General features: G+C 34.6%; 1 protein-coding gene across 3 annotated transcripts in view; it reads right to left on the reverse strand.

The window, feature by feature from the left end:
• Positions 1-455: 455 nt before the first annotated feature.
• LOC106120314 (uncharacterized) overlaps positions 456-27,179 on the reverse strand; it is a 75,726-nt gene continuing 49,002 nt past the window's right edge. The window contains exons 3-27 of one of the 3 annotated variants that reach the window (XM_013315627.1): positions 26,511-26,572; positions 13,875-14,232; positions 12,930-13,129; positions 12,501-12,605; positions 12,089-12,171; positions 11,809-11,886; positions 11,629-11,705; positions 11,219-11,283; positions 10,725-10,902; positions 10,328-10,464; positions 8,884-9,088; positions 8,629-8,793; positions 8,285-8,478; positions 8,116-8,212; positions 7,698-7,946; positions 6,835-7,106; positions 6,259-6,404; positions 5,905-6,059; positions 5,407-5,607; positions 4,951-5,095; positions 3,992-4,193; positions 3,571-3,706; positions 2,435-2,561; positions 1,906-2,038; positions 456-1,221 (exon numbers count right to left, since the gene is read on the reverse strand). In XM_013315627.1, the coding sequence (XP_013171081.1) occupies positions 627-1,221; positions 1,906-2,038; positions 2,435-2,561; positions 3,571-3,706; positions 3,992-4,193; positions 4,951-5,095; positions 5,407-5,607; positions 5,905-6,059; positions 6,259-6,404; positions 6,835-7,106; positions 7,698-7,946; positions 8,116-8,212; positions 8,285-8,478; positions 8,629-8,793; positions 8,884-9,088; positions 10,328-10,464; positions 10,725-10,902; positions 11,219-11,283; positions 11,629-11,705; positions 11,809-11,886; positions 12,089-12,171; positions 12,501-12,605; positions 12,930-13,129; positions 13,875-14,232; positions 26,511-26,536 (4,329 nt within the window). In that variant the 5' untranslated portion in view covers positions 26,537-26,572 and the 3' untranslated portion in view covers positions 456-626. Of the gene's footprint in view, positions 1,222-1,891; positions 2,039-2,434; positions 2,562-3,570; positions 3,707-3,991; positions 4,194-4,950; positions 5,096-5,406; positions 5,608-5,904; positions 6,060-6,258; positions 6,405-6,834; positions 7,107-7,697; positions 7,947-8,115; positions 8,213-8,284; positions 8,479-8,628; positions 8,794-8,883; positions 9,089-10,327; positions 10,465-10,724; positions 10,903-11,218; positions 11,284-11,628; positions 11,706-11,808; positions 11,887-12,088; positions 12,172-12,500; positions 12,606-12,929; positions 13,130-13,874; positions 14,233-26,510; positions 26,573-27,179 lie in introns of those variants that run through there. The other 2 variants (XM_013315628.1, XM_013315629.1) reach the window with 2 other exon arrangements.

Here is a 27,179-nt window from a genome sequence, read left to right on the forward strand (position 1 = left end):
TACGATAAGGCCTATACTATCGTAAACTTTAACACGTTATAACACGTATGAGAAAGAAAGGCTTGCTAAAATGTTTCATACAAATGTTTATAAAAATCAGTACAGTACAGTCAGCTTCATAAATATGTCTACATTTTAAAAAGATTCAGAAACTTGTATACTTTCGGTTTCAAAAATATCTCTACACGTTCGTATATTGCTGACCAATACAAGTTTGTGATGAATACGTGCGTACGTATTTTTAAAAGCAAAGACCACTACACACTCTAGAACTTTCCGAAATTATGGTAATGTATATATATTTATTCAGCTGACTGTACTTAAATAATACCATTAACAAATCAACACCATTGATATAATCTAAAATTAAATATCTTCAATCACTTTCATATAATCTGTACTTAAAACTAACAACGCTTGAACAAACCTTTGACAAAATTAACCACACACATTAACATGAGTATCAAATTTGCTTCGTCTTGTTTAACGTCAAAGTTTAAAACACATTTTAACATCTAGATTAAAGATAAAAATTATTTACATAATTTAAAAATTGTATTTATCTTAATCACCCCTGTATCCATTTTAATATTAATAATTAATTAAATTAAACATTAGACCATAAACTAAGTTGGGGCTTTTTCTATATGATCGTTCAAATTGTTTTTGGTCAATCGTGTTCTGTTTAATAGGAAATCTAAATCGTTTGATATTTTATTTAACATTTTATTTGTTTCAGGTGAATCGTACGCTATATTCCATTGTTTATTTACTTGATCTATATCTGATTTCACTTTGGGTTCATCACTCACCACGTCCATGGACGGCAGAGATACGCTCGAATTGAATTCTTGGTTCTTATTCTTTTTTAAGCAGCTCTTTATTGGCGGTGATGGTATCCTCGAGACATCCGGATTCGATTGTACACATATTGAGCAAGATTCCTTTGATGTATCGAATCTTTTTTCATAAGGTTCGAAGTCTACGGAGCAAGCGAGGAGTGGAACAGGAGATTCTCTAGGTGGGGGACTATTAACAACTCCTAGTTCGAGACATACTCGTGCGATGTAGTCTCTCTGAGGTGGTGATTGCGGTATAAGATCGCAGACCGCATGCGTTGTGGTTATATGTCGTGTTTCATAGCGCTGCGGTGTTAATACTGAATCTTTAAATTCTACACAACGCACTATGTCCGCTCGACTGTCCGGTGTAGATTGTCGTCTGTGAACAAAATTTATATCATATGTTTGTTCAAAAAGTTTCCAAATATGCTTGTAGTACAAAAATACTTTGAAAGGAACTAATTTAAGCTTCTTTCAAATATTTTTCAGATTGAAATTATTTACCAAAATAAGCTTATTTTGTGCAGACATATTATTGAGTTATTATAAAGTTATTCAAATCAATAGAATTGTAGCGATAAAATGTTCTTCGAAACATTACATAACGATATATACGTGAATAGTACAGTCGCCTTCATTGGCGGTACTCCAGTTTTCGTAAAATTCCTTTGCACCTTCCTACGAACTTAAGCATCGCTCCCATTTTCCCAATGACAATTAGAGTGCTATTGAAGTTAATAAAATGTTGATCTTACTATTGTGACTTAACAGACATTTTATTCCGAGAACAAATTTAAAAATGCCTTCTTATTTTCTTTTGAACACTAAACGTTCAAACAAATATCGCGTTATATAGCACCGTTAGCGGAGCTTACTGTACTTTTGCTTAAACTTCAAATTCAGATTAGTAAACAAAAACCAGTATCCATGCGATTAGTCTTTTAGTAATAGTCCTTAAAAATAGCAGTTTCAGCCATTCAAAGATTTTTGTTAATAAAGGAGACCCAACACCAGGGTAAAGCAGTAATCCTGTGTACAAGTATTTTTACCTTCATTGTATTACCTATGCATTCCCGCGGGACTCTCCAAGCCAGGCGCGCGCCAGTAGGACGCGACAGGGGATACTGGTGAGGATGACGACTCCAGAATACCAACTCCACCGCGACTCTCCACCTCGCCGCCTTGCTTTATGTACACTACAATTGTTTTCAATATTTAATGAATGAATGAATGAATGAATTAATATTTACACATTCAAAATTTAATAATTTTTGAGGTTATTGAAAACAAATTAAGGTACGTATCATTGGCCCGCGCCGGACGCACCGCACGCACGGATTAAACAGATTTGCTTTGTTTTTCAATGCGGGCTACGTAAAATCATACAATGCAAACTAAAACCCGTTGCTGGCCGACGCGTACCGTAAGATTCTAAGACAATTTTTATTTGTTGTCATAAAAACTGTCAAAAATCAACAATAAAACTGTATAGAAATTACTCCTACATAATACGTGTTTTATAAATTCATTTACTCTATAACTAACATAATTTATTATTTAAAACAAAAATAAATAAAGTCGCGATTACTGACAGCTAAGTGAAGTATCGCCGGCGCGCGAGTCTTCCCAGTCTCGGTGCGAGGGCAGCGACAGCACCCGCTTGGCAGATTGCAGGCACTCGTCATCATGGATCACGTAGCATACCAGCATAGCCACACCCTAAGGTACCAAGGTACAAACGTATTGCTGTTAACAGGTTACAGTTAGTGGCTGAGGTGAAAAGTATTTGACTTGTAATCTACAGGTCCTGCAGGTTATGCAACCTGCACATATCTGCGAAGGAATTCAAGGATGTGTGTGAAGTCCACCCGCACTGGGCTAATGTGATTGACTATGGCTTAGGCACCCCTTTTTTTTTCAGAGGGGAATGCTTTATATATACTCCGCGCCCCGGGGGGACGCGGTAGTTATGTGGGATTCTCCTCCATAGCGGAGGCATACCCACTAAACCCCTCTGTTCCTCCAACGCATCGGCCGGCTTAGGCACCCCAAACCAAGGGTAGGCTCCGAGCCCCTTAATTGGGATGTAGTGTCCTGATGATGTATAAATGTCATGTTGGCTTTTCCTTCATTCTTTTGCCTAAATAAAGACATTATCTTACTTAAAAGTGTTTCATTTATGTACAAATATATCGGAAGTATAATTACTAAATGTATTTTACCACACTATTAAACTTCTAACTTTCCAATTGCAAGCGAATAAATACAAATATATGATAAACATCCATAGAAATAGTTAAGTAACGTTTTATTGTACGTATAACTCAAACCAACACTTAACAAACGGAATATTGATTTTAACCAACTGAGAATTCTATTAGAATTTCAGACGCGTATTCGCTCCTATAACTCACGCAAGATTACAACGCCTCGATATATTTATCATTATTATTCTTGTAAATCTTAGAAATAAGAATGCTCGTAATAATTCAATTTTACTGCAAAAGACTCCAGTAATTTGATACAACAGAGCTTAGCATTGCTGCAATAAATTATATAATGTTACATAATCAAATTCAATCTGTACTCGCTTTTTTACATTGTCTTATGAAAGTTTTAACCTTTGCGTAAAAGGAGTGGCGACAGAAAAGACGAATGATAGATATATTTGGAGGTTGAAATGGAGGATAAGAACAGGGAGATGATGATGAAACTTTAAACGACTTACATTAGCGAGTACCGCGGCAGAGAATGCGGCGACCTGTGCGATGTGATGTGTGCCCGGCTGCACGTAGAGCACGCCCGTCGCCTGCGCCGCCGACGTCGTGAACAGCAGCGCTAGCGTGTGGCGCACCACGCGACGACTAAATTAAACCAAACGTAATTTAACAGTGGTAGAGCGAGCTCAAACATGTTCGCACGAATTGGGCCCGGTGAAATACCACGACCACACAGAAGACAGGCCTCAAGTGGAAGCTATTCCGCGTTTCGTCCGATCAGTGTGCGTCCCGAAGGCCTAATTTAGTCCTCTTTCCCTTCTCACCCTTTTTCTTATAAGGAAAGGATGGGAAGTAGAAGTGGACTTTCCGGATGAGAGGATGCATGGAAAGGGAAAATATAACAATAATGATTTAAAATTAATAACTTACCGATCTTTAAGATATGTTCTTCTCTCGGCTGGTATTTTATGCGTTATAGTCCTCAATCGTAAAGATACACATAAAGCTAAAGTAAAACACAACATTGCTAGAAGAATGCATCCCGCCGCGCACACAACTTGCGCAGCTGAGCCTATTTGCAGCGGCGCTCCGCCCCACAGCCGCGCTGTCAGCCACGCGAGCGTACTGACACCTGATGACAAAACTTATCTGTTTACTTTTCAATCCCACTTATACAATATATATTTTTTAAAGACTTAACAGAGATGAAGGCTTGCTTGATACCTAGCTAAGTATAAGCTCAAATTAAAGGCTGCCATAGACTCTAAAATTATTAAGACACTAGCTGTCACCCGCGACATCGTCCGCGCAGTTTTAATAAAAAAAAATATAGCCTATGTGTTCTTCCATACTATGTTCGGTATCCTTGCCAAATTTCACCAAGATCCGTTAGGCCGTTCTGGAGCTAACTTCATACAAACATCCATCCATCCATTCATCCCTCTTTTCATTCATTGATATAAACATTCGCTTTTATAATATTAGTAAGATTCAGCAACCAATGAGGAGAAATAACTCAGGGAAATTCTTAACAAAATCAGAAAATTCTCTTCTAAAATCCGAAAGTATAGTGAAAACACACCTTAAACCTTACCTATTTAACTAACCTATTTTTTATATAATATTTGTGTGTATGAATTATTTTATATGGAACAAGAACCAGTCATAAAATATATGATAAAATATGCAGCACAATTCAGATAGTGGTAAGGTAACATATTGACACAAATTCCTTCAAGGTCTTTTAACGTTCAAAGTATTTATTATTACATATTTTAGCAAACTATGTTAATTAACTACACTTTTAAATTATTGATAAAACATTATTACGAAATAAAAAATGCCTTAGTAACTAACTAGTGTTGTGTTAAAAAAAAATCTTTTTTTACCTGCGACCAGGCCTACAGAGGGTGCGCGCTGACCTCTGCCAGCCAGCTCCGCTTGTAGCATGAGAGGTTGAGCGCAGAGCGCGGCGCAGCCAGCGCACCAGCACGCCGCGCACACCCAGCCCAGCGCGCCCGGACATGCCTCCTCCTATAGTTAGAGATTCATTTATACATCTTGACTGCAGAAAGGCAATATAACAAATTTTTAAATTAAAAATAAGTTATTAAAATAAATGCTCAATTTAGGTATTATTTGGGACTTATTAGAAACACAAAATATAATTTTAAAACATTATCTATATTCTATATCAAAATAGCGAGAAAAGGCAGATGGCAGTGATCCAGTGAAAAGGGACTGATGTATTTTTCATCACTATAAACTTATAAATAACCGTCAGAATTCAAGAAATCAGAACAGTTCAAAACATATAACCTTATCTCGTATTACAGTATTTTCACCTGTCTAGTATCACATTCCAACAACGTGAGTATTGCAGCGGAGTGCGTGCCCGCTGTGGCGGCCTTCAGCAGCACCGGCAGTCGAGGCTTCCTTCCAGGCACCAGTGCTAGGAGTTGCAAAGCCGCTGCGGTCAGGCACATCGCTCCGCCCAGACCGACCGTCACCTTGACCACCCCTCGTAGATCCTTTTCTACGTCAGTCTGGTACGACAACAATTTATATTAATTTAAAAAAAAATATGGGCTCAGTTCTTCATATTTTGCTAGGTGAAAACGGTTCGTAAGATTTGATAACCTGCTTATTGTTTTCACATCTGGTTTACCAAACGTTTAGCTTGAATCATGATAAATATAATAAGTTCGGTGAGCTGATGACCTTGAGTAGCGAAGTATTTGAAGAAATATTTTTATGGTGAGAATCTTTTCGACGTAAAGATTTTAATGGTCAGATCTCTATAGCAAGAATATTGGAAGGTTACATGTTGTTTAGTTACTCACCAGTTTGGATCTAGCTATAGTGAAGAGCGCAAAGGTACCGAAACCTCGGCATCGACACGACACGAACGCAGATTCTGGAATACGAACTTCGCACGCCTTGATATTCCACGCTCGAGGTTCCGATGGTGTTCGTAAACCGCACGCCAACTTCGAGGCTAGTTTTATTAGAAGAGCAAAATATTAATATTAGAATTAAATGACTCAATAACTGACATAAATAAGAAGGGATTGAATACTGAAATAATTCGTGATATATTTTGAAGTCGCAAATGATAATGATAAAAGAAACTAAACTACATAATTAATAGCCGTAAGTATTCCCTTTACGTGTAAAAGCAGTCATTTATTTCTTACCTATCGCACTGTAGTTTTTGGAATGTGTAAATAGTAGGGAAACCGAGTGCTGCAAAGATTGATCCACGCCTCCGTAAGCGGAGACTTGTATTTGCTGTGACGCCGGAATGTATTCCAGTTCACGTCCATTTCTCGAAAATGAGTGGCTGGAACAACGGTTAAATATATACTGGAATGCTAATCGAGAAAAGAGGTTGGATTTGCTGAATTGTCTTTTTAAATATTCGCCAAATAGCTATTATAGTAGCGCAGTCTATTAAACAATACGTTAAAGCTATGGCCATTTCCAAAGGATTCAAAAGTCACAAAATATTATTTCAGATTAACTTAAAATTTTATTACAACTTTTCACTACGTTGAATTTATTTTATGACAAGGACTAAAGAAAGGAGACATTGGTGATATTAACAGCCATGGCCATTTGTAAAATTAATATTAAATAAAATAAACAAAATATATTTTACTACTAAGTTTAAATTGTTACCCGATCTATCTTTATTGTGTCTACGACTCCACATCGATACTATTATAAGTTTGGTAGACATTTTCTGAAAGGTGATGTTATTTCTAACTTACTTAAGCTCAATCGATCTTCTTAAAGAAGGTAATCTAGAAGTTAAGTCGTTATAATGCACCAGCACGACCGAAGCGTTCCCGGTCCGGGCTATTAACTCCACACCGGCAGATGTGAGAATCCATTCGTGGCCAGATGTGGGTGCAAAATTGAAGTGGGCAGCATTGTCGTCTTTTACAGATTTAGTTTGTACTGTAAATTCTTGATTCATAATATCCAAATTCTCTTTCATCCCAGCCGTTTCGACGACTGCGTTTTGTAGCTCGTAAATTTTCTACAAAAAAATTATCATCACTTTACTTCTACACTTGGATTTACGAAACCATTTCTATTTACAACTAATTGGAATTGCTTAAATCTTTTTAAAAGCTCTTAAAGATAAGTTTTATTGACAGTGATTTTTATAATTTCCATTGCCTCAAAGGCGATGAATAAAACTGTAATAAGATATCAGAACTCAGGTAAAAATAATAAACCTTTGTAATTAACATTTATAGAGGGAATGAGACTTCAACTCGTAGTCTTTAATTACGTTAACATTAAGAAAATGAACATTCTGGAAATTTTATAAAGATAATAAAATTCTTAACGGCATTACTTAGCGTCTTTTTCTCTTAATATATTCTTTGATCATACACGAGATTAAATTGTTGTTTAAGTCAATAATGAAAGAACACACAAGAATAGTATCTAGAGTAGAAGCAATATTTTTATAAGTAACTACCACTAGGTAATCTTTTTAATTAGCTAGGAAAGTTAACGTTAGTTAGTAACAGTTGACAGTCACCTTTTATATTATTATTTTTAAACAGTTTTCCTATACACAGATAAACTTAACGTTACGATAACGTTAATCATCACTTACCTCTTCATCAAGGAATGCGTCAGGATGTTTCAGCAGGGTATCATAAATTTTTAGCAAATGTTCTGTACTTTCAACTCTGTCTCTTGGACTACCAGCTGCTGATACTAAATACTGGACCATATTCCGGGAATGACGTAACGGTATTGCACCTTCCCCAGGATGAGCTGGTAAAGAACGAAGTATGGCGCCGTACTGATGGGCAATATCGGACACATTAGACCAAGAGTAGCCGTAGGAGACACGTGTAAACTGAAATATAAAGAGAACTTTACAAATTTATGCAACTATTGAAATTAGTGGAACCTTTTATGAAGCATAAAGTAAATTAATATTTATTTATACAAAGAGGGAGCACGAAGGTAGAAGATGACATAAAATTCTAAAAATAATAATTAATCGAAATACAATTTCAATATACCTGCTCATAAATGTCACGCAATGAATCAGCTATACAACCAGAAAAATCTGGAAGCATCCATTTCACACCATGTTGTGTTGTTTTCGGCTCACAGAACCTAGAAAGTGTAATAATATTTTAAAACAGATATTCACATGCTCAAAGCCAATAATGTTGTTCCGTACTGTACCTTGTAGATTCTCCAGTATGTCCAGGTGGGCACGTCGCAGTAGCATGAGCCCCTGGCGCAGTCTTCGGCCAGCGAAGACCGTGCGATGCTTCAGAGTGACACGCTTCATCCTTCTCTCCAAGAGCCCACATCGTGACACCTTTCGAATTAGTTCCCGCTACTGATGAAACTTGGCACCGAAACTCGCTAGATTTCTGTGTAGATTTTAAACTACATAGATGAAAAATATTTTGGACACAACACCATATAAAAATACTAAAGAAAAAAAAGTTAATTTGTTTTGTTTTTAATAAAACATACGATTGATTTTTCAAAACTCAATGTTAATATAAAATTGCTCTTACTTGTACATTATATAATTTCAACACGCTTCCAGCAGGGTATAAGTCTTCCCAGACTTCTCTTCCAGGAGCAAGTTTTAAGAGTGTTCGCTCTCTAGCCCAACTGAAGCCAAGGGCGCCATGTATTCTGCCAGCGCCGGCCAAGCATGTTATGCTTACGTTATCACCCTATATAAAAGAGTGTGGTTTAATTTTTTTTTGTCTAATCAAAGTGGTGACTACACTATCTCCTCGTCATTTCTGTACACTTAACCTTACCTTATTGACAGTTAAAGCAGAAGGCACTAGACGTATATCAGGTGGACGTAGAACCAACAGTCGTAAAGCTCTGCAGCGCCGTCTGCCCGCGTCATCAGCTGAACATGACCATCGTCCACTATCAAGAGTTCTAGCTTCTGATACCCCAAGAACTGACATCCGTCTTCCCAGCGCATCTTCAGCTACCGTACGCGTCCATATGTCTCTAAATGAAATGTTTGTTTTATAACGTCTTGATATAAAATGTCACTGTCGAAAACGGAAAATTTTGCCTCAGGCAAGGCTTCTCGAGGTAATATTTGCCTCGTTTAGGATACCTGATTTTATTGTTAAATATAATTTTATAAAATGTTATAATAAAGTCATGACATATGTAATTATACGGAGGCGAGGACGGCTTGTATTGCCTCAGGCAAGACATGTTATGAATAAAGAATGTTTATCTCCCGGAGTGCGCCGGCAATGTGATGCGAATCGAGTTTTCGAAATAGAAAATGTAATATTTATAAGACTTTTACAAGTATGCTAGCTAACTAGCAACTGTCCATCGAACAGTTTGATGAAGGAATAACTTGATGAATAATTATATCTAATCTAATAGTATTACTGCATTAACTTGACAATAATACTCATACGTTCTTTTAATGTTTACCTTTTGTTTTTAAAGCTCTGTGTCTGATGGCTAGGCTACAATAAACCATATAATTTAGTAACTGTCGCCCGCGACTCCATCCGCGCGGAATTAAAAAAACTATTGGTCGCAGCATAATGTTATGTAACCTAAAGCCTTCCTCTATATATGGACTTTTCAACAAAAAAAGAATTATTCAAATCGGACCAGTAGTTCCTGATATTAGCGCGTTTAAACAAACTCTTCCGCTTTATAACATTAGTATAGATTAATCTAGACTTCATTGTAAACTAGTCTTTGTTGTCTCGGCTACTTCTTATTATAAGAAAGTTATAATAGACCTAAATAGAAACTAGTCGACGACTTTAGAGAGGGAACCGATTTCTAGTACTTTATAAGCGGTCATCAAGTGAAGAGTGGAGTAAGGTCGTGGCTTCTGACCTCGAGAGACATGTTAACTTTGGTAACTAATTAGATAGTATAGAGATTTAAACGATTTATTATAAGTTGGTAATAATTTTTACAATTTTTGTTAATTGTAATAAGTTTTCCTTTTCACTCATTCTTCATTACTTTTATAAGCTGTGTTATCAATTCTTACTTCTTACTATATATAATATTATAAATGTCAATGTTTGGGTGTATGGATGTTTGTTTGGAGGTATCTTCAGAACGACTCAACGGATCACGATGAAATTTGGCATTGAAGTAGAACATAGTCTTGAAGAACACATAGGCTATTTATTCGATGTTTTTTTAATAACGTGTAGCCGGAGTCGCGGACAAGAGCTAGTTATATAATAAACAACATACCTAGTTGTTCCGTTAAAGTTGATCTTCACGCCATCTTTGTACCAAGTGAAGTTAATGTCGGGTGAACCGTAAGCCATACAGCTGAGAATGAACTCGGAGCCTTCCCAAACTTCTGGACGTTGGTTAACTATTAAAGCCTAAAATAGAACATTACTATTAATATGTTCCTTTAAAACAAATACTAAAATTACTAAACTACATGAAAATGTCTTAAAAATATCTAATGTTTTTGTAATTTTTTTTTAACCGGCGTCAATGTTGCCGAGTGCTTGAGGCTGCCGTTGTCGACTGTTTGAAGCTGTCCGTTTATGGTGACCCTTCCTTCTATTACTTTTAATAGCATTTATTTTCTTTACAGTACGAGCTGAAAGTTGAATAAAAACCAATATTTACACACATGAAGACTGAGCGCAGGTTGCATATCAAAGTGTAGAGTTGCTGGTAGTAATCGGAGGCGATCTGTACGGGCACGCGTCGCCGCAAGGCGGGACAGCGCGGCACGCAGCGCGCCCGCCTCTCTCCGCGCGCTCCACACGCGCAACCACACTGAGCGACCGCCGTTCGTATCCACATCACTGTACAAGAACCAAACTGATGTTATTCCAACCTAATCCATAAGAACTACTTTCCACTAATCGGCAAAACGAGTGGAATTGTCATTTGTAGGCGAAATGCATGACCTTTGGCGTGGCCATAAATCCTATGCAAATTGAGGGCTTAATTTGTTTTTAAAAAAAGCTTGTAGCTTAGTGGAAAAATGCACTAACCAAAGAGTTTATATGTTGTTACAACAGAAAAACCTACCAGGGTATTTACGGATAAGGAGTTTACCCTTCTGCCAAGGGACATATATTAAAAGTTATTACAAGAAAAGTAAAAAAGATAACTCACCTTATGTTTAATATTTCAATCTCGTCATCTAAAGTTATATTCGACGCTTTCAAGTAACTTGTTACCTAAAAAAATATATTTAATTAAGACAATATTTCGAATTAATTAATACTGCTGCTAAAACAACGAGGGTTTTACTGTGGGACATTAGTAAGCGGCCATCTGAATTCACTAATAATAACGAAGTCTTAGTCAACAGATATCCACATTAGCGGATGTATTGCCTTTAATAGAAAAGGAGACGCACAGAAAGAAGATATTTAGCCTCAATATTCTTCAGCTCCTTCGCCAGATTCACTTACCCTCACTATCCCTTTCTTATAAGATAATGGAGTGAAGAGAAAGAGGACTAAAATTAGGCCTAAAGAGGACTAAATGTAGTTTTAAAATAATCGTAATCATTTATGTACCTGTCTACTAATTTCTTGCGAGATATTAATACTTCCTTGGTCAACAATCTGCAATCTTGTTTCGAATCTCGCTGACGCTAGAAATAAATAAGCCTGTAGCTGTATTAATCAAGCTTATTCAAATAATAATTTAATTTAAATTTATATTTTAAAATATTAATTTCATACTTCAATACTTACTGAAATCGTTTTCTCTTGGATTACAATCGCAACCGTTTTTATTTATACAACCCTCGTAACATTCTTCTATTCCACACTCTAAAAAAAAGAAACATTAAGAACAAGACATTTTCTGGTTAAGAAACATCATAACTCTAACATGAACTGACAACATTCATGGAATATCAATATTATTGTATTGCAGCTTACTTATTCAAGGTGTTTCTCATTGGACCGGAGGTTCGATCGAGCCAATGGGATACACTCGTTTGCCTTTGATAAATGATAAATGCATATTTACCTGGTGCGGCAATTTTCGATTCACAGAGATCACCCGTGTAGCCGTGTGCACAGATACAACTCACAGCAGCGGGGCCCATCTGTCTGCATAACATCGGATTTTTAGGAAACGAAAAATGTATTTTTATTCAGGAAACCCGGTTGCTTTATGATTAACATGTTATGTATGCATTTATATCTAGATAGAGCTAGTCAATAATAATCTAATATTATAAATGCAAATGAATAAATGATAGAAGGTATCTTCAGATTGGCTGCATGGATATCGCTGAAATTTGGCATAAATGTAGAACATAGTCTAGAAGAACATTTACTACTGATTAATTTTCTTTTTAATTTCACGCGGACGGAGTCGCGGACGACAGCTATTAAGTAAATATTAGAAGAAAAGAGTGACTTGTAAAATAATTTACCTGCATGTTCCACCATTTTTGCACATATTAGATGTCTTTGGACACAATGGACCCACGCCGCAGTCGACTCCTGAGTACCCTTCGAAACACGAGCAGAAGAATTCCCTACAATGACAAAACAAATGCTTGATAAAGTTTTCATAATGTGCTTAATCATTTGTGTACGGTGTACTAAGAATTTCCACTATCGAAACAGCTCTATAGAAACATATAGCCATCCCTTACATCGTATTTGAATAAACAGAGACAATATTATGTGTCAAGATAAGTATAACAGCCGAATCCCACGTTTACGGCAACAGTAACTTTGTCTCGAAACATTTCTCCATGGTGTTATTATATGATACCAAGATGGGAGATGGGGAAAATGGTAGTTAACTTCGTCAACTGATTATCAACAAAGGTTCTTTATAAAAAGTTTGTACTCACTTATAGTCATGTCTGGCATAGCAGTGTCCTAAGAGTCGACATTCGATAGCACTGCAAGACGGGGGTCCTGGCGGCTCTTGAGGTTTCTGTACGACGTATGTCACATTGAAGCCAAAGACAGAGAGCAGACCGAGCGCTCTCAATTGTGTTCCTTCTAACCTATCTAATGTTAATTCCACTACAAGGACGGGGCTTTGGACCTTAAAAGAAATATCATGGTACAATAATAATTTACAACAGAAACATTTGCAATACGACAATTGAATTTCAATCATAATATAGAAATATAAAAACTAACAAATAAATGAATTGGATGAAAAAGATGTTATAAAACGTGTTTTGTTGACATGGCAAATTCTAGTATATTCTATAAGATTTAAAATTTAAAACAAAGGTAATATGTTTCCTAACAAATATTTTTCCAAGACTATTGCGGCCGGAAATAGTTCAATTGAATTGCAAAACTATTTGGAATAAATACGCCATTTTTCTTATAAATTCAAAGATGAACGGAGTGTTTTTATGACAAATGTTACGCCACGGCGATGTCTTGCACTGTATCAAATATAAAATACCATCTGCCATAGCTTTAAAGAGGAATTAAAAAAAAAATAAGACATTTTATCGCGTTGATCTACCAAGTGTCAAAATACTGGACACATTTTGCATTTATCGGAGCAAAAGTAATTATTGAAAAGGGCAATACTTTAGCAACGTTGACTATGCATCGTTAAACTTCTCAGTTCCTGGAACCTTAAATGTTCCAAAGTTATTCAAGAATAAGGTATTAAATTCATTCGTCCCGGGAAGAAAACTACATTATAAATCTTATCAAATTAAAAAAAGATTAAAACATTTTAATCAAAATCAACCGGTATCAATGTCACTGGTAGATAGGTATACTCGAAATAAAAAAAAACACGAAATAGAATTTAATTCTCATACCTGTAACCATTTTATCTTAGTGATGTTCTCTTCAGTCACCGTCAAAGCTCTTCGTTCACCAAGCTTATAAGATTCATCATAGTACATATATTCAGTGAACGTGAGTCCACTAGTGGTGTACTGTTGTGTAAAATATACCGATATCGTGCCATTGATAACATCATGTTCAATAATCCAACGACATTTGATAGGCACTGGAAATGGATTCGGGAAATTTGGTGTTTGTATTGTACCCACGTGACTCCGCAAATAACCACCACATGGCTGTGGACCTAGATGCTCTCTATTCTCTTGGGAGTACACGTAGTCGAATGCGATTGTTACAAGCGTAATGCTTAGTAAATTACGCATTATCGACCTGTAACAAAGTAAAATATTTTATTATCAGGATCTACCGACCCTTAAGACGCTATCAAATCAAAGCCACTTGAACGCATGTTTTTTACTCATTTGTATATTTAATAAAACCGAAACAATATAATGAAAACGAAACGAAAACAATACGTCATATTATAACACGGTTGATTTGAAAAAATAATTCCAGAATTTACTTAATCTATTTTCGCTTCCTTGAATTTAACCATTTCAATAAAAAAATTGTGACTAACCTTTGCGCGGCCACATTTACAAAAAAAAATTTCAGCATGTACAGCGAGTTCAAAGTTATTTTATTTTTATAATTTCACATTCTTATTAAAAGGTTCCTCAGTTTTGAAAGCATGAACATTCAGCTTTTTTGTAATTCACGGTAGCTTAAATCTACGTTCAAAAATGAGGATGGTAACCTGTTCACTGGAGTTTATAAAATATAAAATTTCTAAAGACATTTTATTTAATTAAATCTTTTATAAAAAAAAACGTAAAGGATGAAAACAAAATTTTTCTTTTTTCAGTGTCAGCGGTGGAAGGGTTATTAGATGAATTAAAAATTTAAATATACTTCTATGACAGTTAAATATAACAAAAAGAACTATTCAAATAAATATCATGTTATCATCTATATATATATATAAAAGGAAGTCGTGTTAGTTACACTATTTATAGCACAAGAACGGCTTTACCGATATGGTTGAAAATTGGTGAGGAGGTAGCTTAGAGCCAGGAGGACATAGGATACTATTTATTCATTTTTTCCGAATTTATGCCTTGAAGAGCTGCTTTTTATTTAACTTACTAATATTATAAATGCGAATATTTAGATGGATGTAATATGGATGGATCGATGGGTGTTTGAAGATATCTCAAGAACGGCTGAACGTATCTAGATTAAATTTGGCATACATATAGAACATAGTCTGAAAGAACAGATAGGCTACACTCAATAAGTTTTTTATATATCCACGTGGACGGAGTCGCGGTCTACAGCTAGTATTACCTATTTATATGTAACAAGTCGTTTTTTATATGTAACAAGTCGTTTCTTACCGCTAGTGTTGTCCTGTCTACTTCTCAGTCGCTTAAGTCTTTACAGACTGGTCGTGGTAATTTAGTAGGTGCCTGTCTATACATGATACATATGTGACGAGTCTTTTATTACTGTTATGTTAGTGTTGTCCTGTCTATCGATATATATGTGCGGAAACATTTGTGTAAATATAAAAACGTTGGCATTGAAGTATCGTGTATTCAAACGGAGCTTTATAAAAAAAAATCAACACATTGAATGCCGGAAATTATTGCAAATTTATCGTTACATTATCATGCAACCGCATGCAGTTCACCAATAGATTATTAAAACGATATCAGATATACACACGTTATATAAATAAACGAAAATATTGACACTTACATCAGTTTGTTTGTGGATTCAAATGAAGGTAAAAATGGTACATTTTTGCGCAGTTACGAATACTAATACATTTTATTTATCCTTTTATTCGTTTTTATTTAGCATTTCCATTATTTAAATTCCAAGTTTCTATCTGTAAAAATTACGATACTACCATTTTTTTACAACTACCACTTATTTCCACCCTCACTTTCAACCCTTTTTTCGCATTAAAAAGTAGCCTCTGCCCTTCCCTAGACTCTATACTATTTGTATACCAAATTTCATTTAAATCGGTTTAGTAGTTTTTTCGTGAAACAAGGACAGACAGTTACTTTCGCATTTATTATATTAGTAAGTATTAGTAATAAAGTAGGAATTGGGAGGAAGAGATTGTTCCTTGTTATCTATGCATATATAGGCCGCGTTTACGACTAAGGAAAGCGTCACTTAAAGAAACTAACCACTAAAATAAATCACCAGGTGAATGTTTTTTTTTGTCGAACTTTATGTATTCGCCAAATCATATGATAGTTCGGAACTCTGAACAACGCTTTTCTCCATAAATTAATTAACAATGGTTAAACTCACGAATAGTAATTATACGTAAGTGTAGCCGGACAGATAGTCATTATCCGATGCTTTACGTGAGTTGTTAGTATATAATAATGTATCACGAAAGTTTAATCAATTTTAATGCTTTTGTCATATTTATTTGAAACTAGCTTTCGCCTGCGATTCCGTCTCCGTAATTAAAAAATAAAACATAGTTAGTTCCAGGCAATTATTCGTATTTTTCTCACCTTTTAAACCTTCCCTAGACCTCCACGTACATTTCAAGGCCAAAATAAGATACCTAAATCCGTTCAGCCATTCTCGATTTTTAGCGAGACTAATGAACAGCACTTGATTTTTATATATAATATAAAGATGATACAAATGACACTAATAGTTACAAAATGAGGTGTTCGTATTTGCAGTCTATAAAAAGGGTATTGACAGACAGACCGACTGACAACAAAGTGATCCTATAAGGGTACCGTTTTTTTCCTATGAGGTACGGAACCCTAAAAATTATATTGAATAGGATTTAATAATTGCACCTTAGTGTCCAGAGTAATACCCTCTTGAGAATGTTGTTTTAATTTTAAAAATGGAATAAGATCGGTCTTATTTATCTTAAAAGATTGAATCATAAACCAGTTAATTGAACGAAGCGCATCGTACAATGACCGCTTTCGAAAACAAAGTGTACCCAAGGTCATATTATGTAATCAGCATTTATTGTATTACCAACGAAATTGATAATAATCTTAGCAAAATAGTTTCAGTCCAATATTGTAGAGCAGAGATGGCGAACCTTTTTGTAACTACGAACCATTTTGTAAAGACAACTTACTATTATTACAAATTCGAAAGTTTAGATAGATGGATGGATATTTGTTATAAGGTATCTTCGGAACAGCTGTAGGAATTACACTGAAATTTTGCATAGATGTAGATCACAGTTTGGAAGCATAGGCTACTTATGATGTTTTTTATTCCGCATGTACGTAGTCGCGGGCGACAACTAGTGTTAGGGTCCTTCAAGAAGAGAGCGTATCGTTAACTCAACTTGCGATTTCTCTGATAATGCAGATGTCCATAGGCGTCCAACTCCCACGTGTTCCCGCTGCTCGTTTGCCCCCTTATTTAAATAAAGAAGAGTTTAATAAAGTCATAGACATGCCATCAAATAATTTTGAGTTTATTACTCTCCATTCCGTAGCGAAGAGATCGCGGAGGGATCGCGTTTGCTCCTATATACTATCTACGTAACAGTTCAGTTTTATGCGTATGCCAGTGTTTTGGTATCCCTGATCTAGAGCAATTTGCACTTTGGACTACTATTACCGAAACCGGCACAAAGACATATACAGGTATCTTTGTTTTTTACAAAGAGCGTGAATGGGATGACTACATTTTTGTAAAAATGTTACGATTCACTAGGGGTCTTTGAACTCATGAAGATTCGCATATACTTTAATTATTATAAAAAAAAACAGATTTAGTATTCCTTCATTGTAGTTGATTTGACCGACTACTCTACCATGCCTTACCATAGAGCTATGAAAGTAAATAGACTTAGTATAACCTACAGTGTGAAGTTAGTACATAAGGTCATATAAGGTCATGTTTTCATTCTCATTGAGAGATACGATATATCTTTGAAACAAATGTTTCGTTAGTACAAATGCATAGGTAATTTATAGACCAGCAGTCAGTCTCGAGTTCGTCCGCGCACAAGATATAAGCCTATGTTCCCGCATTCATTAGCTAGCTTTCAGTCAAAGTCCCGTCAAAATCGGTCCAAGTGTTCCGGAGATTACGCTGAACAAACGCGGTATAGCGGAGACGGACAAATAATTATTAAATATTAATATTAAAAATTAGTTTTTCGTAGTCAGCATCGCAAGACATCATGTTTACACAATATGCAGCATATTTTTTACATATATGTGTTTGTAACACTCGATAACTATTATATTATGTATAGATAGAAATATATATAAGTAAGGTTAGTAAACAATGTCATACGACCCGCATCGATGGTGCCACCCACTTTTCTGTTCGCAAAAACTTTTGTTAGTCATCAACAAACAAAACATTAGTCTTTTTCGACGCAGTTTGAAAAGTTTTTTTTAAAAATAGAACAATTTAAATGCGACCTCGTTAAACTCGCGACCTCAATGTCAACACTGTGGTAACACTACGGAAATTAACAGCCCTATGTGATATAGTTAACACATTATTTTAATTAACTGTTGCTGTGTTTATTTTAAATGAATTAATGGTAAGATCTTATTCTAAAAGAGGTATTTACAATAGATAAATTACAATAGACACCGGTAAATCGTGAAAGTAGACTGTTTGTAATTTGCCCATGAAATCTTAACAATGTAGTGTCGCTTTTCTCTATCTGCTTAGCTTGTATCTCGTATGGTCGTGGGGTCAGCTTTCCTAATTATTTCACTTCCCCATGTTATTAAATACTACTTTTTTCCACTTTATCTTATTTCTGGATCTGCGATCGGAAGCAAATTTTCGACGTAGTCCAAAAGTATCACTTCTGTTGACAATGACACTTCGGGACACATAGTGTCAAAATACTTGAAATATGATCCGTCGATTTGTGCATGATTTCATTGAATAAATAATTTACAGACAATTTCCTTTTTGTAGTGGCATAAAAAAGTGCAGAGGATTTTCCTGTAACAACTGCATACCATCAACACGACATAACAACAATTCTAATTTAAAACGCGTGCCAGCCAAGGAACAAAGACTTGAGGAAAGCAAAAAAACAAAGGAAAAGACTTGTTTCTGTGACTTTGGTCTTGATTTATTTATGACTGACAATGTATATTAAAGGAAAACAATAATACCGCTAATTAAGATTCATCGTATCATATAAAATGTGGTTTTAAATATAAATGGTGAAGTCCGAGACTCAGTCCACATTTATTTCTTAGTTTCCTTACTAAATTTATTTACGAAAATTTCGCATACATTTTGTGGTTATCAAATAACGTGTCATATAATATCAACATTGAATACGATATAGAAACTGAAGGTTATTTTTTTCCTCAGTAGAAAAAATAATATGTGAGCAAAGTTTCAAAACGAACTTCAGTTGTTTCTTTCAAACAATCGAGCAATCATGTTATCAATACAATGATTCTCCATTAACGGAACACATGTATTTGTACACTATTGCCATCCCTGTCATACTCTTGAAAGTAACAAAGATAGCAATAGTATTCACGTTATTTGAAATTCTTTATTAAACACATGAATAGACTATGTACACTTGCGTGTGCAATGTTACTGTTAACCAATTGACCGCCGCATCGGTCGACTGCGGTAATTATATAAGGCAAAAAATAGCAACTGTGAAAATAAAATTGTCGGTTCGCACTGTCACTGCATAGCGAACACAATAAAATGACACTAAAAAAAGAAACTTGTGGATTAGGCTAAGCACCATCTGCGCCCAGTCACCTCAAACCCGGTAAAGTTGTAAATGTCTCTTCAACGCAAACGGTAACTATTCAAAACAAAACGAATCTTTGAATCGTAGACCAGACTAAATAAATAACATAAACCCATTTCGATTATTTCACTTATTTAATTAACCATTTAAAACCATTTTCATCTAATTATCTGCAGTAAAAATAATACTCCGTCCTAAAAAAAAGCGTTAAAATGATCTGATCGCTCGCAAGGATCGATAATTTTCCTTTTGTAAATACAGTGGTTATGTTAGCTTATATTTCTATTAGTAAAATGAAAGTGTTAACCGCCCATTGGAATAGTAAAAAGCAAGATATCAATAATACTTATAATGTTACGTACATTTAAGTAAACATATTATTTTATTTTGTAGCACGTAGGATACCTTGACTCCCTTGCATCGCATTCTAACAAACTGGTTTGGTTGAGGATAAAAATTCCACTTTTAAGGGCCGTATCTTTATCCGTTCAACGGAAAAACAACTCATTTTGTATTATATCGTGGGAATCCATCACATTCTATCAGATTTTAGTTGTTTTTGCAAATAAAATGTACATAAAATAAATTCTTATGTATTATTACACAATGATATAAAGACATTTAAATAAAAATAGAAACCAATTCACTTTTTATTTAACAAACATGTTAAAAAATCGATTAACCCGAATACTTCTATGACACTGCAGAAGTAGACGTATCGAGAAAAATCGCTCTCACCAAAATCGATTCTGCTTTTATGCTACATAACAGAATCGATATGTGTATTTACAAACCTACAGTTGACCCTCATATTATTCGGATATTACGAGCCAATCTATTTAAACTAGTGGTTACCCAATATTAGTAATTCGTGTTCAAAGATTTTGAATTTTAGATTAAAAAATGCTTCATGCACTTCTTGTCTCAATAATTTTAATTATGTTCAATTACACGTTCATTTGTTCGCGTAATTTCCTTAAAAAGGGTCACAAAGGTTACGCTTTACATATTAATATATTTACGAAACAAGTTTAACTCTATTCATGATGGTTATAGTTCAAGATCATTGCCTTATAATCTTGTTTCACTTTTATCCTTAAAGTTGGAAGTTCAAAATAACAATAAATCAATAAAATATTTTTCACATCACAAAAATCTAGGTATTCTTAAAACTCATTAAAAGAATCTAGATTGGGTTTAAATTGCACCCGGTCTTAGATAATATGCAAATGGTTCGTGGATTTGGTATATATTAAGGAGACGGATCTCGTAATTGCTTCGTTTCTTTGAAATCGATTCAGCTCTTTGGTTCTTATCGAAGCAGCGATAATGTAAGGATGGAAGACCATGTTTAATAAAATGATTTTGTGTTTGCTCTTAAGGAATTAACTAAAAAAATCTAAATTAAAAATAAAATTGACATAGGTATTTTTAGGTAGAAAATTCGACATTACGCCAGTATTTGCACAACACTACCTTTACTAAAATGTCGACATTTATGTCCCCTCACTAATCATTCTGACACGACTTTGTAATGAAAGCGCGTCATTAGCGCCAAAGGATTCTAATTAATAATGTCTAAAAGTATATTATAATGTTGTCTGTCCGTCGTTCAATAAATAAAATCGATAAACAGTCGATAATTATGTTGCCAACTGAATAAATATTACAAAATCTGACAGTAAACTTGGTACAGACAGCAGATGGCAAGACATTAGTAACATGCATAAGTGCATAACAATTGAATATTACTCTCCTCAGTAATTTCAAGGTGAATTGCTGTCTCTTTCTATATTAACTTGCAAGAACGAGAGAGACTATATTATTACGATGAATGATATACCAGAGGTAAACAAGTATGACGCATGGTGCAGCCATTGCCTTTCGCAACCTTATTAGAATCACGACGTACCGCAACTGAGAGGCACCTTATTGTTTATGACTGACATTTTGGAGCAATGTAAACAACTGCATGCATATCACACCTGTATATTTATATAATTACTAGCTGTCGCCCGCGACTCCGTCCGCGCGGAATTAAAAATAGATGTTGGCCGATTCTCAGACCTACTCAATATGCTGACAAAATTTCATGAGAATCGGTCAAACCGTTTCGGAGGAGTATGGGAACGAATATTGTGACACAAGAGTTTTATATATAAGATTGTTGCTGAAAATACGCGGGAAATATTTTTTTACCCAATTGAATAACCGTAGGTTTCTAAGACTTAAAACATATTGTTATCTCTGTTTTGTCAAAGTTAATGACAGGGATGACGATGTGTTTTAAATAGAGATTTTGATTTTAGAAACCAGCTGTATGATAACTAATGTTTTTATGCATGTAAAAATCAATTGTGACCTTCTATAGCTTAAACAATTAAATCTTTTTGACGAGGGAGTTGTAAGTGTATTCATATCCCTTCCTGTATGTCATAGGGATAGTCCGTCAAGGTTTTTTTGAACTTCTCATTTTTATCCACGTTTTGAAATCAATAAATGGACATCTTAATATTCATTAATGCGAATGTTTGGATGGATGGATGTTTGTTTGAAGGTATCTCCAAAACGGCTGAATGGATCTTGATGAAATTTGGTATACATATAGAACATAGCCTGGAAGATAACATAGGCTACTATGTTTTTTTTAATATCGCGTGGACGGAGTCGCGAACGACAGCTATTTAGCAAATAAATTTAATGATTACATTGCATTGTTTGTACAACTCAATAAATTAAGTCGAACAATTTCTTTCGCTGAACTTCGTAAACAATACATACGTCAGAGTTCCAATCAGAGGATGCACTGTTTATTGTATTGATAACAGCAAAAGCTTGATAATGTAAACATTGTACGATGAATTCAGGATGTAAATATTAGTATGTATGTATTATTAGTTCCATGACTTCTTACACCCTTATTGTTTAAAATTTATTTAATATAACATTTTATTTTAGGTCACTTTATTTATCTTTTTATTTTAAAATTAGCTGTCACCCGTGACTCCGTCTGGGTGGAATTAAAACAAAGTAGTCTATGTGTTCTTCCAGACTATGTTCTACATCTATGCCAAATTTCAGTTAGATCCATGAAGCCATTCTGGAGATATCTTTAACCAAACATCCATCCATCAATTTAAACATTTGCATTTATAATATTAGTGAGATAATTTGACGAAAATACAGCTATATTTTATAATACGTCAAATGATTGTCTTCATTTACAGATTCAGCAGTTCGCCTTCATTTGCATAATGTCAGAACTAATAAAACTTTTCCAACTCATTGGAAAATCTCTAAATAAAGTTTTAATAAAATGGATCTGGAGCCATCTTAAGCTAAAACATTTTCCTTTTCAATCATTGAAGTAATTGATTAAAAAGATTACTTTAAACTTTTATTTATTTAAATTAAATATATTTAAAAGTTAGATGTTGAAATGTTTTCGTTAAAAATCACAAACCTTTTTTTTATGAAAGTTAACGGCAAAATACTGGTCAGTTATAGAGTTGCGAAAACTTTCCCCCGTTTTCATAGATTATGATGTGTTTATAAACAGTTTTTAGTACTTACTTAAGATTACAACTCTATTAATCTGTGCATTCTTGCAGCCATAAAATAGAAAATTGTACTTCCCAATTACGCAGTTCGGAAAAACAACAAACTTTTTGCGTCGTAAAATAATGCGACGCAGAAACGTAATCTCCGCACTATTTCGGTCTGTTTTGTATTGTTTAAACACTCATGTGGTTTGTGAACAAACTTTTGTAAACAAAATCGTAAAATTGACACGTTATCTTGAACGTAAAATAATTCTGTATAAGACGAAATAACATGACATAAAATAAACAAATGAAAAAAACTTGTTGATATTTTTATACCTGTGCAGCCTTTATCCCATATTCATTTACTGTGGGTTTCTGAGGCGAAAAGCTTCATTTAAAACAGTCTTTCCTAAAGTGGGCGATAACGCCCCCTTGTGGGCGCTGCAGGTCTCAAGTTGCTTGTTATAGTAAAAGTTTCGTTTAGAATTCTCCATTAATATACATATATAGGTCACAATAATAAATTAATTTAATTTGAAGTTATAGTTGTTTGTCAGTAGACAAAATAGGTTTGGGGTTAGGTAACATATTGTTATCTTTGTGTTGTCAAAGATGAAAGACAGAGATGACGATATGTTTTATACAGAGGTTTTGATATCAGAAATCCACGGTAAGTGACTCTGGCACAACTAGTATTGAAAACAGAGATTCTACGTACATGTGTAACTATAAATCAATATGTTTGTATGTTTGTGTCATTTTTAATTACTCAATTGAATGTGATTAATTTGTAACGTGATATTGTAGATAAGTGGCTAACTGGGGCACACGCTATTTACAATTAACACGCGGTGACGCAAGTTCAACGCTGGAGTAAAAGTTTATTTATAAACACTGGCCGCACGTGTCATGGCTTTTCCTTTGTCACACAATTTTTACGTGTCAATATAGATTTACAAATGTTTAACTATGGGTTACCACTGCTAAAACGTAGGTACTTTTAGACATTCGTCGATTTAGGGTAGGCAACGCATATGCAATTGCGTGTGTCTATGGGCAACTGTCACTTCGCTATTTCAGCGATTTCAGGTGGATGCACGCTCGTTTGCCACCTTATGATATATAAAAAGGGAGTACCTATATATTTTATATAGGGTTTTAGCAATTAATACTTACGATCACAAACGAATAAACGATTCAAAATTTACCCATTTTATTTACTACCAGCTCTCGTCCGCGGCACCGATCGCACGGAATTAAAAAACTGAATAAATAGCCTATGTGTTCTTCAGGCTACGTTCTATATCTATGCCAAATTTTATCGAAATCCACGTAGTTAATGTTCTAGCGATTTATTTTATATTTTACTTTTAGCTCTTAAGTTTCTCCATCCGAAACACAAGTTTGGTATAGAATCAAATATTGTTTAAAATCGAAAAAATATATTTGTTTCACCTGATATCTTACTGTTACACTCATATTTTTTTTTAATATTTCACAAAACTTCCTTCCCTAAACCCACATCGGCCTCAAAGCGAGTATTTGCATTCATTACCGAAAAGTTTTCGACTTGGCGCACAAAAAAGCCGACTTTGTTTACTTTTAATCTGCCAACAAGTCTGACATAAACAATTTTTTTTTTAAATTCACCAAGTCTGACGTACCGTAATTTGTCATTCTCATTTTTAAAGCTACATTTTTGCCGTACAATGCTTTTTTGACACTGACAAGAGGGTTCTTCGTGATTGTATGTGTGATTAGCTATCGCTCGCGACTCTGTCCATTATAAATTAAAAAAAGCTTAATTAGTAGCCTATATGTTCATCTAGGCTATGTTCTAGATCTATGCCAAATCCATACAACCATTCTGGACATACATCCAAAGAAACATCAATCCAAACATTCGCATTTATTATATATTTATAATATTAGTAGGAGTAAGATATGTAATACTAGCTGTCGCCCGCGACTCCGTCCGTGCGGGATTTAAAATAAATTTTGGACGATTCTCGGACCTACTCAAAATGCTCACAAAATTTCATGAGAATCGGTCAAGACGTTTCGGAGGAGTATGGAACCGAAAATTGTGACACGACAATTTTATATATAAGATGTTTTGCTGTTTCATTGTGCTGGCCCGGGGCTTTGTTATTTTGTTCGTCTAGATAATTGAAAGATATAAATTGTTTACGTAAAAACTAATAAGAATAATTAGCACTAATTTACTAATACATACTTCGAGGTATTAGCAATGATTCACACTTAAAAATAATTACTGTATATAAGTATAGTTAAGAAGAATCTTTATACTAAATAAACGGTGAGTCACGAACTAGCGTGGAGGTTGTCAGTGTAAATATTTACTGCACTATAAAATCATCGTAGATTATAATGAAAATGACCCAAGGATGGGCTGTTAGGCTTAAACAAACGTTGGGCACCTCACTTACGTTACCGGCTACAATAAGCCCTCAAGTGTTTACTCTCTGCGTTCTACTTTTAACAACTTTACTCTCTACGATCTAATGTTTTAAATTACAGTTGCATTTACTATTCGTGTTAATTACACGCTTGGATGAAAAAAATGTTTATTTTAGACAAAATTAAAAGTAAAACCAACTTATTCTGCAACATTGTCCATTATGAGCTTTACTATAAGAAATTTTGTCAATAAGTCACATACAGCTTGACGTATGTTAACCTTTTTATACCGTGACTATGAGGCATGGCGCGGATTTTCGACAAATCATGGCTATTAAAAACATCGTTATATGAAGGCTTGTGATACGAAATTTTGGCCAAAAAATAATAAAATACTAATACCGAAAATAGTGTGATGTTATGGTGGTGAGAAACTTTGCCGTGTACAAAATTCATCGGCCTTGAAAGGGTTAAATCATGTGTTTTATTAGTGTCTAGCTATACTTGTCGGGGTGCGTGAAGGTTAAATGTAAAAAGTTTATTTAACTTCTCTATGATGAAAGAAAACACTATAATTCAAATCGCCCTTATTTGCGATATGAACTTGTAAGTCATAGATGTATATTAAGGGCAAAACTCAGCATTGGGCTAGCGTAGTTAACTAAAACCTAGTCACCCTTAATTTAACTTGGTTACCTCGGTGGGATTGTATTTGACCTGACGACGACATTAAATGTCTTTTGTTATCTGCTTAAGGACATCCTACTAAGATGGCATAAGGAATTAAATCACATAAAAAATAATGAGTATAAAAGTTGTAAGTAAACAAGAATCAACTCTAAGTTAAATGAGAATAGAGTAAAAAGTACCTTGTAGCTAATGTTATGGTTATCATCTATTGCCAAGTCATCCGGACAGTTTTCGCAGTTATCTGAAACAAAAGATTGGTAATTAACCGATAGTCATCATTGCGTGAAAATTCGTGATCGTTTTAAAATGTTTTTGATCTGGTTTGTTTTGCTCGCGACCTCTTCATAATAACAATGTTGTGTTTTTAACCGGCTTCATTCTTAAATTATTCAAACTTTTGTGAGACATTATACTAAACTGTCTTCATTCTTACTAACAAGAAATATATTTTACGCGATTGTATGAATATTTTTGTATGTATTTTGTGTATATGTATGTTCCTTATGATTTGTTATTGCTTGTTTATGTGTAGTTTTGGCCTTTCGAAAGATTGAATAGTTGACGTATCTTTGAGACGTCGTTGTATTTACGATAAAAATATTATTTGGTTTCTTTTATCACTGTCATAATTTTGTAAAGCTGCAAAGTCATATTAATATGACATTAATGTAAAAATGTTCAATAAACAGACAATACGTATGATACATTGAAGATTTACGTTGCTTTGAGTAGTTGGGTTGTATACAAAGAGTTACGTCCTTCTTATACAAATCGATTTAATTTTCAAAACTTATCGATTTTAGATGCTTATAAGTCGCATCGACGATTCAACATTGTTTCTACAGAGC

The sequence above is a fragment of the Papilio xuthus genome, unplaced genomic scaffold (assembly GCF_000836235.2).
Source record: "Papilio xuthus unplaced genomic scaffold, Pxut_1.1 DF826961.1, whole genome shotgun sequence".
NCBI classification, from domain to species: Eukaryota; Metazoa; Arthropoda; class Insecta; order Lepidoptera; family Papilionidae; genus Papilio; species Papilio xuthus.